General features: G+C 44.3%; 1 protein-coding gene across 1 annotated transcript; it reads right to left on the bottom strand.

The window, feature by feature from the left end:
• Window positions 1-285: 285 nt before the first annotated feature.
• LOC123163650 (2-oxoglutarate-dependent dioxygenase 11-like) lies at window positions 286-2,064 on the bottom strand. Its single transcript, XM_044581005.1, has 4 exons — window positions 1,822-2,064; window positions 1,467-1,726; window positions 1,032-1,362; window positions 286-533 (listed from the first exon to the last, which is right to left on the bottom strand). The coding sequence occupies exons 1-4, from the start codon at window positions 2,053-2,055 to the stop codon at window positions 291-293; spliced, it is 1,068 nt and encodes a 355-aa protein (XP_044436940.1). The 5' UTR covers window positions 2,056-2,064; the 3' UTR covers window positions 286-290.
• Window positions 2,065-12,000: the final 9,936 nt, after the last annotated feature.

Genomic DNA, 12,000 nt, shown 5'->3' with positions numbered 1-12,000 from the left:
AAAAGAAATACAAACTAAAATACCACCAAAACTAAGAACAACAAATAAAACCAATAAAAACCAGAGTGGAAATTGGGGTATTAAAAATATTATCATCCCATATTTTTATTATAAATCCATGAACAATATCACAACATCCAGAGTTTATTAGCATGTAGACCATACAAAAACCTGAAACAACATGTGTTGTTAAACAAAGAGAGTAAATACACTTGACATATAAAGATACATGATACAATCATTTGTCTTGGCCACATTCTTTTTCAAGAAATCCATGATGCCATACTTAGTTATAGCTTAATCGTATCTATAACCATTCCCCCTTGAAAAAAATGATTGTAATAAGTGGCAATGTAGTCCTTGACCTTCACTTTTCTGTAAAATGCCGGTCTCTTCTCATCGATCAATTGAGGCGATGGCTCGATTTCTCTCTCAGGATCAACAGAGTAGTCTAGAGCCACTGATAGCCTCTCTTTCTTTGCATTTGTGATGACCCTATGCACAGGGCTCTTAAATATCCCATTGCTCATTATCTGTGAGACAAATTTGTAACTACATCAGCCCAAGAGCTTAGAATCTTCTGGCAAAAGCACACAATGTTGGCGATTTAACATTTTGAGATCCCGAACATGTAAGTTTTGACTGTTATATTTTGGATACAGTAGAATAGACTTTAATATTTGATATGCTATCATCAGGCTAAGATGTACTCCCTCCGTTTCAAAATATAAGTGTTTTTAGAGATTCTAATATGGACTACATACAGAGCAATTAAATGAATCTACACTCTAAAATACGTCAACATGCATCTGTATGTAGTCCATATAGGAATCTCTAAAAGGACTTATATTTAGGAACGGAGGGAGTAATTGATATATGTCGGAAATATGTTTCGTCATTAAACATATTGTACATTATAATTTCGACCACTGAGAAATGGAAAACTATGTACATCCATAAGGTTCAAATAAATAAATATTACTAACAGTATATACTATTTCAAGCTAGAAATTATATTTCTATAAGCGTACCTCTATTTGATCTCCTATAAGGATCAGCAGTGTGTGAGGTACGATTGGTACGTCCCACCAAACTCCATCTCTGAGAACTTGCAGGCCACCGACGTGGTCGTCGACCATGAGGACAGTAACAACGGTACCATCAGTGTGGGGCTTGAGGCCAAACACGAGCTCCGGCCTTGGACACTCGGGATAGTAGCTGCATCTAGCATTTGTAAGGGCCTTCTCCCCAAGTTGGTCCACGAAGTAGTTCTCGTCGTCAAGCCCCACCAGCTTCGCCATTGCCCGGAGCAGATCGTTTTTCAATTGTCCACATTTCTTCGTGAACTGGTGGAGAACATCCCTGAAACACAACAATGTATGTCTTAATTAATGATCCGTCAACAGATCCTCATTCGAGCCAGCAAATTTGTGGAGTCGACAACATCACCCTAAGAGATCGGTCACCTGAAGTTTTCGGGATGCGCTGGCCAGAGGGCGATGCGCCGCTCGTCCTCGGGCTGCACCTTGAGGTAGAGGCGGTCGGTCCAGTCCCGGGTCTGGTCCGGCGAGCTCACCCGGTCGTTCCCGTATCCCTCGGACTGGAACTGCTCGTCGCAGATTAGATTACTGTATCTTTGCTTCTCTTCGAGTGGCTGCCGGAAAAACTCCCTCGACGCGGCTCTCATGCTCTCTATCACGGCGGCGTCTACGCCGTGGTTACTGACCTGGAGGAACATACATGTGAAGCGAGATAGACATGCATGCTTTGATCTTATTCCGAAATGGTGGTGCACTACCGACTCATTAGAATATTACTTACCATGAAGAGGCCCCAGGACTCGATCGCTGACCGGAGCTTCGCGGTTTCGTCGGCGCTGTGGTCCTTCCTTAGAAGGCGGCCGTGGTCGATGACAGGGACCGGCGCTACAACCGCCGCGGCAAGCTGTTGGTCCTTGTGCGTGCGCACAACGTACGGTGCCGGCACGTCGGGTGTGCCAAGGGCTCCAGCAAGCTCCTGCACCGGCATCGCTCTAGCTGCCCCTGTGCTTCCCATAGTAGCACTTGCACTAGGAAACAGAAGAATCTGGAATGTTCCAATTTAATTGTACGACTCAATACCCCTGGGTCCCTTCTTTGCCGATATAAAATGAGACAAAAACATTTTGTGCTATAAACAAAAAGCTATGTCTTTGTTAACTAATGAGGCCACAATCACGTACTAGGTTGCAAGTGGAGCCGGTTAGAAATCAGGTGCTTAGCCGAGGACCTAGGATCTAGGTATGATTTGCACACAGTTTGCGAGGCAACATTAAAGTTCATGGATTTTCTCATCTACAGCTGATGCATGGAACAACTGAGAAAATATTGGAGATCATGGATGATGAACTGTGAAACAAAATTACCTTCAATCAATTGGAGATACCAGAGATGGGCCTTCGATCAACTGCGGCGGCCACAACTTGTTGCTCTACAACTAGTATGCAGCTTGAGCGTGGAAATGCCACAAGACACAACTTCGCTTATATAGACTATTGGAGCAATACTAGTCAACACATGTTAAGCAAGCATGGTTGCAGCAGGTTTGGGGCCAATCACTACTGGAAAAACCTTATTTGCCAAGTGTCACATCGTTCACCGAGTGAATTTAATTGAACACTCGGCAAACAAGGCCTTTACCGAGTTTCCCAGACAAAATACTCGGTACAAAATGGATCTAGGCAAACAGGTGCATTGCCGAGTGTTATACTCGGCAAAAAAAAACTATCTGCAGTTTTTTATAAGACACTCGGCAAACAATTAAAAAGTAATAAAATGCATGTATTCATTTGGACTTTCAATAGAAAACTTTTTATTTATGAGTTACTTTTTGTAGGGAGAAACTAGGGATGTTGTATTAGAATAGTTATTAATTATATTTAAGATATTTAGTATATTTCTAGGCATTTAACTCCTGTAATTAAAATTTGGACTGCAAGTGCATGAAGTAGTTGGGTAAATTGGGTTGAAAAATTATATTGGTGTTCTTGAGTCTATGTTTAGGCCTTATACAAGAAAAGAAGAGTAACTCCAAACATCATGGTGTAAAGACTCGACTCCCAAACATGGATCTTACTGGATTTTTAATGTTGAAAAATACCAAACTTTGACATGGAACATCTAATGGTATAGTATAAGTGTACTAAAAAAAGCAATATTTAATAGACGAAAGCAGCCGTCACTTCGCCTTCAAACTTGACTCGTTCCACCTCAAAACCTAGATTCTTCCTTGAAGATGGTCCGGTATCTAAGCAGTGTACGCCACAACCTTTTCTAAACCTTCTCAATTTTGACTACATCCTCTAGAGATCATATAATGAAACCATGCCATGTTTCATATTTTGTAGACTTCGTTTAAATTTTACAAATTAAAAAACAATAAGCCTCAGGGCCACCGTCTCACCTACGATGTCCCCCTACCTTTGTATCAACCCTTCCTCACAGCCCTTTTTATTTTACACCACGTATGACATCCATCCCTAATGATCTCTTTGGCCGCTCAGAAGCTCCAGATCTGTCACCATGGTAGCCAGCATCCAAGTCTTCTGCACAGTGGAGTCAAAGCCAGGGAGCAAGGAGTGCTGGGTGGCAATGGACGTTCTACTCATATTATGTCACATAAGTTTCGATCGTTGCTACTTAGCGTTGATAGTATATACACCCGCTTATTTTTGTTGGGGTCATGGATGCTTGAGAGGATAATGGAGAGGTGGATCTCAAAACTATGTGGGTACCGCCGCCTTGGATGGCTTTCCTAGTCAGTTCGACACTTTGACGTTGCACGTGGTTGACCGCAAAGATCAGAATTCGCTAACTGTATACTATGTATGCACTATTTGTCAACAAGTAGCCGTCGGCCACCAAGAAGAGACCTCGCTATCTATATATACTATTAGATAATCACTAGTAGAAAAAGGGTCATTTGTCCCGGTTCATAAGGCCCATCTGTCCCGGTTGGGGAACCGGGACTAAAAGGTCATCACTAATGCCTAGGCCTTTAGTCCCGGTTTTTATACTAACCGGGACAGATGGACCTCCACATGGCCGGTGCTGCGAGCCCAGGCAGGAGGCCCTTTAGTCCCGGTTGGTGGCACCAATCGGGACCAATAGGCATCCACGCGTCAGCTGTTCAGGGGCTAGGGTTTTTGTTTTTTTTCTGAAAGGGGGGTGGATTTGGGGGTTTTGTATGGTTAATTAAGGTGTTTCATATATTGTGTTAGGTAGCTAATTAATTAATAGAGAGAAGTGTCCTCTCTTATCTCCGTGCTTGGTCGACGCTACGTACTATACATAGAGAGGCCCTCGACAAGCTAGCTAGTAAGAAAATGAAGGAAACCATTAAGTACAGAAGTTCGTCATGCATACCGAGAGAAGTGATCGACCTCTCCTTCTCCGAAAGATTGGTCGAACAACAAGTTTTCGTATTATCTATCCGACGCTACTGGCTACATACATATACAATATGTAAGATCTCTTACAATCCCCTAGCATTTGAACTCAACTTTCACATGATATTCTCCGGCTTTATTGATGATGTGGTCAAGAAAGAATCCCGCCAATTCCTCTTGAATTGCTTTTATGCGATCTTGTGGTAGGAGTTCATTCCGCATCTGCCATGTCTAATTTGAAGAAGGGGGTTAATACATATATATGAATGAAACTCAATAGAATTGATGGTGTAATAAAATGAAATTGTGAATATTATTGCTTACGCACTTCATATTGTCTTTTAGAGTAGCCCCGCTTATCTTTCAAAGTCGCGTTGTAGATGAACTCGCACACGTAGTATCCACAGTAATCATTCCCTTGTTCCTGCCACAAGCACTTTACGAGAAATAGAGGTCAATCAAACTGATAATGAAGCATTATAAATGGCATTGATGAAAGTAGCTAGAATCAACGGGAGATGCGCGCAACTAGCTAGCTAGTAGTACTTACTTTCGGATATGTATATCGCAGCTTCTGCGGTGAACTGTTTCCAAACCCTGCAAGACAAAAAAATAATTATTACTTGAGATATCAGGAAATGAACAAAAAGTTGCCTATATGGTGCGACAATGATCGATTGAACTTACTTGTTGAGAATTTTAGTCATGTCCGCATAGGTCTCGGGATCTTTTCGTCTCGAGTCTAAGACGGTTACTAGTCCCCGCTCAAGCTTAATCTCCAGGAGAATATAGTGGAAGCTGCGCACGCATGCATAACTCATCAATTACATTACTATAACCTCGCTCGAGTAATAAGGGAAACCGAATATGCACACGACAGTAACACTCACTTGAAGTTGTAAGGAAAGAGTATTAAATCTTTGTTTTGATTTATTAGCAATGATTTGAGCAAGTTGGCCTCGGCATCTTGGGCGCTCTTTTTAACCTAAAATTCATCTATGAGATTTGTATTAATGAACCCAATATCATATTGCTTTTCTGCACTCGACGATCTTCAATCTGCATAATATAGTGAGGATAATTATAAATACATGCAATGAAAGAGCTGAGCTATATATAGAGACTTAATGACAGAAGTAGTACTTACAGACAGGAGCAAGTGACCGTTAATTTATCGAGGGCCTTTTGATTGAAGAACTGGAAGAACTCCTCAAATGGAACATGCAACAAATCAATTCCAACGAGGTCGTGCTCCTCTTTAACTCTCAGATACAAAGTATCCGTCCCCCAGACTCTCTGCAGGTTTTCATGTACCAATTATGGCATCTTCGCATCATCGTTGTTAGAGATTTTTCATCTTTGACGAGAGGCTTTCCGTACTCGTATCTGTGTTCGTCCACCTCCAAGAAATCATAATGTATATCGTTGGGCAGGTAATCTCCAAGATTGCTATAACCGGGCACCATCCCCGGAGCATTAGCGACGATGTCGCTAGACACGTTGAGCGGGGGGCACGATTGGTTCGCTTCTTCACCGAGTTGGGAAATTGTTTTCCCAGCTGCTCGTTGTTCTTCTAACCTTTGATCACTGATAGTACTTCCCGACCGTTCCGCTTCGAGATATGCCTTTTCAGTAATGCGCTCATAGTTGGTTTTCGGCGGAGACTTTGGTGGTTTCCTCAGGGCATCGATAGTGCGCGTTGCTTTCACTGGATCTACCTTCTCCTCCGGAGGTGGATGTCTCTCTGCTTTCGCCCCTTCAAAGAAGTCCTTCACTTCTTTTTGCACGATCTTCTTGTTTTCTTCCACGGTCATCTCGTACGGTAACTTCTCTAGAGGCTTGTGAGGTGGACCGTATCTGTATTGCCTCCCGCCTCTGGCTGTACTGCTAGACGCCGGAGCAGACGGAGCGGCTGCGGCTATCTTCTTTCGTGCTTGCTTACGAGGCGGAGGAGAAGGACTACGACGCGCCGGAGCAGCCGGGGCGGCGGCGGGTCTCTTCCGCCCTTGCTGGTGAGGCGGAGAAGGAGGATGCTGGTGGCTGCTCGGGCGCGCCGGCGCAGGCGGAGAAGGAGGTGGAGTGCCGCCACGCGCCAGAGAAGGAGGCTGAGTGCCCTGATCGTCACTCGCCGGAGGAGGAGGCGGTGGAGGAGGCGGAGTGCCCTGACTCGCCGGAGGAGGAGGAGGAGGCGGAAGCATCCAGTTCAGAAGGTTGATGAGCTCCTTCCGCCATAGGCATGGAGTCGTCAGACAAGAACCCAGCCGAGTCTCTCCGTCACCCGTAGGGTGGTCAAGCTGGAGGTCCTCAAATCCTTCTGTGATTTCATCCACCATTACCCTAGCATATCCTTCTGGAATCGGCCGGCAGTGAAAAGTTGTGCCTAGTTCAGGAGGTGCAACAGAGCCAACAGCCGCCTTGACTTTCAATTCCATCCACTGCGTCATAAGGTGGCAATGCTGAGACTCCGTGATAGCATCTATGGGGTAGCTAGCAGGAGCCGTGAAGACAGGCTCCTGAATCAGCTCCGTGGAAGCCACGCTGCTTCTCCGCTGAGATGGCGGGGTAGCTTCGGGTGTAGCTTCGGCAGGTCGCGTGCTGCGAACTGCCTCTCGTTCCTCTAGCGCTTGTACCCTTGCGTGCAGCGCCTGTAGTTGGGTCAAATCCTTTTTCTTCATCCTCTCCCGGCATTTGTAACCGCCTGCGTCGGGAAATCCAGCCTTCCACGAAAGGGAGCCTGGCGTGCCGCGTGTCCGTCCGGGGTGCTCAGGATTCCCGAGGGCCTCTGTGAGCTCATTGTTCTCTCTATCCGGAACGAACGTCCCTTGATGCGCCTTTTTGATATACTCCTGAAGCTTCTCGATGGGTGTGTTCAGCTGCTCGTTGGTCGAAATGCACTTCCCTGTTACACGGTCCAATTTCCCCCCAACCCCGAAGAACCAAGTCCTGCAACGGTCTGGCTAGCGTCGCGTCTCTGGTTCGATCCCTTTATCAATGAGGTCATTCTCAGCCTTGTCCCACAACGGCCGGGCTTTCAGGTAGCCACCTGACCCCGTGCGATGGTGATGCTTCTTCTTTGCAGCATTTTTCTTGTTTGTCGCCGACATCTTCGCTGCTCTCTCAGATTTCTTTTTGGTGACAAATTCAGGCCACTGATCTTTGATCTTCTCAAATCGGCCGATGAATTCTGGAGTCTTGTCTTGGTCGACAAACGATGATTTCGGCTCATTCTTCCACCTCCTGAATAGCTCAGCTATCCTCTTAAGAGCATAAGCCTTGATCATTGGCTTTTTAACTGGATTCTCCGGATCCTCCTCTGGCGGGAAGGTGAAATTTTCCTGCAGCGCGGTCCAAAGATCAGCTTTCTGCCTATCGCTGACATAAGAGACCTGAGATTCTTTGTCCTTAGGCTTCAACCATTGCTCGATGCTGATCGGGATCATGTCCCTCACTAGAACCCCGCACTGAGCATTAAATTTTTGCTTGGTCCTGAGGGGTTCAATCGGTTGGCCGGCGCGATCAATTTCGATGATCGTGTACCTTTCATCCGCGCGCAACTTTCTCTTCGGGCCTCGTCTCGTTACCGAAGTGTTGCTCGATCCGGAGGGCTAGAAAAGAAGAAACAGAAGAGAGTTAATATGTGTACATACCAAAAACAATTAATGCATCAATTAGCTATAGTCAGCACATGCTTAATTAATTAATATATATACCTGGCCGGAATCCGTTCGGTCACCGGAGCCGTCATCACGGTGTCCTTCCCCTCCATTCGGTCACCGGAGCCGTCATCACGGTGTCCTTCCCCCTCCATTCGGTCACCGGAGCCGTCATCACGGTCTCCTTCCTCCTCCATTGTTTGAGCATCGTCGTAGCCTGCTTCTTCATTCTCTCTTTCCAGACCATCGGTGCATGTGTCGCTGAGAAACGACAAGACGACATCACTTCCGTGTGCGATTATCTCCCCCAACACCACTTCTTTTGCTTCATCTCGGGGGTGTGGATCCATAGTTTCTGCAAATATTTACAGCATGGCAATTATTATTCAAACATGACAGATGGATATATTAGTGGCAAACGTTGAACTAGCTAGCTAAGCACAATAAGGAATCATATTAGTGGCCTGGCCTCGACGCTTCTCTAGGGTTTGGGGTGGCCTCCGCAACGCTTCAAGGGTCTGGGGTGGCCTCAACAACGCTTCAAGGGTTCGGGGTGGCCTCGACGACAATGCTCTTTTAACTTGGTAAATTTGGGTGGCCTCAAGAGAGTTTGTCGATCGGGTAGGGGCGCGCCGGGAGGGGCCGGGTAGGAGACCGACATTGTTTTTCTCTAGGGTTTGGGTGTCATCGAGAGTTTTGGTCGAGCGAGAGGGTCGGGGGGTGCTCCGGACGTCCCCCTCACTTTAACAAAGAACTACCTTAAAAAAAGACTTGCTTCGCCGCGGGTCCTTCTTCATTTTTTCGTTTGTTTTTTCTTATATATTTGTTTTCGTTTTCATTCTACATTTTCGTACATATGAAAAAAAATAAAGTTTCTATACAAAAGTGCACAATTTTTATGAACAAATTACAGCATCTAAATTAACTATACATCTAAATAAATATACCTATACATCTGAAATTTTCCTAATCTTAAAACTAAACTGAACATAAACTAAAATAATCCAAAAAACATGTAAAAACATCTAAAATAGCATCTAAAAACATCTAAAAATCTAATAGCTAGCACCCGGCAGGGGCGGAGGGGCACGGCGGAGGGGCCGGCGCCGGCGCCGGCGGGGCAGGGCAGGGGCGCAGGGGCGCTGGACAGGGGAGGGGCGCGGGAGCAGGCTGGTGCTCACAGGGGGCGGCGGGGCACGGTGGGCGGCGCGTCGGGGCCGGCAGGGGCGCGAGGGTCGACGCCGTCGTCGGGGCAGAGGGCGTCAGCAGCGGCGGCGACGACGTTGAGCAGCCTGACGGCGTCGGTGGCGGCGGCGAGGGCGACGTCGAGCAGCCTGACGGCGTCGGTGGCGGCGGCGACGGCAAGGTGGAGCAGGGGCGTCGGGCGGCGACGGCGAGGAGGAGCAGGGGCGTCGGGGGAAGAAGTGATGGATTTGGCCGCAACTGCTAACTGTTTTCTTATATACCCAGGGCATTGGTCCCGGTTCATAGCAGCAACCGGTACCAAAGACCCCCTTTAGTCCCGGTTGGTGCCACCAACCGGGACCAAAGGCCACTTTTCAGCAGCCCAAAGGGCGGGAATCGACGGCCTTTGGTCCCGGTTGGTGGCACCAACCGGGACTAAAGGTAGTGCATTGGTACCGGTTGGTGCCACGAACCGGTACCAATGCACACCTTTAGTCCCGGTTGGTGCCACAAACCGGGACGAAAGGCCGTGTGCTGCTGCGCCCGCGTCGAAAGTTTAGTCCCACCTCGCTAGTTGAGAGGGGCGCGCAGTGGTTTATAAGCCCCACTGCCGCACCCCTCTCGAGCTCCTCTCCATTGCAGGCTTACGGGCCTAATTGTGACTGCTATGCCTGATGGGCCTACTGGGCCTTATGCGGGCCTGAATCCTGGCCCAGGGATGGGTTTCTAGTCGTATTCTGGCCGTGGTGGCCGAGTAGGTGGCAATTTTTTTATTTTTTCCCAGTTTTTTGTTTTCCTTTTTGCTTTATTTTTTTGTTTTGTTTCTACTTACAACAAAATACTTATTTATTTTATTTTTTTGTTTCTACTTATATATTTGCTATTAAAGTTTCTAACAAACAAAGTTCTTTATGAAAATTCTTTTTGCTTTTAATGATTTTGAACAGAAAATACTTTGATACTTTTAGTTGCATCAATTTATATAATTTTAGTTTCATAAATTTTAGAGGTTGCTTATAATGTTTTGAACAAAAAATACTTTGATAATTTTAGTTTCATAAATTTTATTTATGTTATTAAAGTTTATTTTATTTTATTTTATTTTGTTTCTACTTATATATTTTATTAGAGTTTATATTATTTTGTTTCAAATTACTTATTTATTTTATTTTATGATAATTCTTTTTGCTATTAAATTTTCATGCATTTACTGATTATTTTGAGCTATAAGACCCTGAAATTGAAAACATTTCAAATGAAGTCTGAAAAGGTTAAAAGTTGGCATGGTATCATCATTTCACCCACATAGCATGTGCAAGAAAGTAGAGAGTGTTACGGCAAAAACTGGATGCACTTCGTGTACAAAACGGACAATCACTTTTGAAGTATCAGGGTTTCATACGGAAACTCGTCTGTTACAAAAGGATTTCATTTTTTTGAACTTATTTGAACTCCATAGTTTTTCTATGTTCAAAATGCACCATTCAAAGCCACATCATCAATTTTCAACCCTTTCTGACTTCATTTGTTATTTTTCATGCATTTACTGATTTTTTCAGTTATAAGACCCTGAAATTGAAAAGCATTTCAAATGAAGTCCGAAAAGGTTAAAAGTTGGCATGGTATCATCATTTCATCCACATAGCATGTGCAAGAAAGTAGAGAGGCTTACGGCAAAAACTGATGCACTTCGTGTACAAAACGGACAATCTCTTTCGAAGTATCAGGGTTTCATACGGAAACTCGTCTGTACAAAAGGATTTCATTTTTTTGAACTTATTTGAACTCCATAGTTTTTTATGTTCAAAATGCACCATTCAAAGCCACATCATCAATTTTCAACCATTTCTGACTTCATTTGTCATTTTTCAGGCATTTACTGATTTTTTTTTCAACTATATGACCCTGAAATTGAAAAGCACTTCAAATGAACTCTGAAAAGGTTAAAAGTTGGCATGGTACCATCATTTCACCCACATAGCATGTGCAAGAAAGTAGAGAGGCTTACGGCAAAAACTGGATGCACTTCATGTACAAAACGGACAATCTGTTTCGAAGTATCAGGGTTTCATACGGAAACTCGCCAGTTACAAAATGATTTCATTTTTTTGAACTTATTTGAACTCCATAGTTTTTATATGTTCAAAATGCGCCATTCAAAGCCACATCATCAATTTTTCAACTCTTTCTGACTTCATTTGTTATTTTTCATGCATTTACTGATTTTTTCAGCTATAAGACCCTGAAATTGAAAAGCACTACAAATGAACTCTGAAAAGGTTAAAAGTTGGCATTGTATCATCATTTCAACCACATAGCATGTGCAAGAAAGTAGAGAGGCTTACGGCAAAAACTGGATGCACTTCGTGTACAAAACGGACAATCTCTTTCGAAGTATCAGGGTTTCATACGGAAACTCGTCTGTTACAAAGGGATTTCATTTTTTGAACTTATTTGAACTCCATACTTTTTCTGTGTTCAAAATGCACCATTCAAAGCCACATCATCAATTTTCAACCCTTTCTGACTTCATTTGTTATTTTTCATGCATTTACTGATTTTTTTAGTAATAAGACCCTGAAATTGAAAAGCACTACAAATGAACATGGATAGATAAGTGACCAAATTAATAGTAGTTCATCGTCACATTAAAACCAAAGTATATACATAGTTCAAATTGAACAACATATAGCTCTCCAGAGCATCTAGTTAAACCATACTTTGAAACTATGTAAA

Source organism: Triticum aestivum, chromosome 7D, assembly GCF_018294505.1.
Source record: "Triticum aestivum cultivar Chinese Spring chromosome 7D, IWGSC CS RefSeq v2.1, whole genome shotgun sequence".
Taxonomy (NCBI): Eukaryota; Viridiplantae; Streptophyta; class Magnoliopsida; order Poales; family Poaceae; genus Triticum; species Triticum aestivum.
This window is presented reverse-complemented; position numbering and strand designations above follow the sequence as displayed.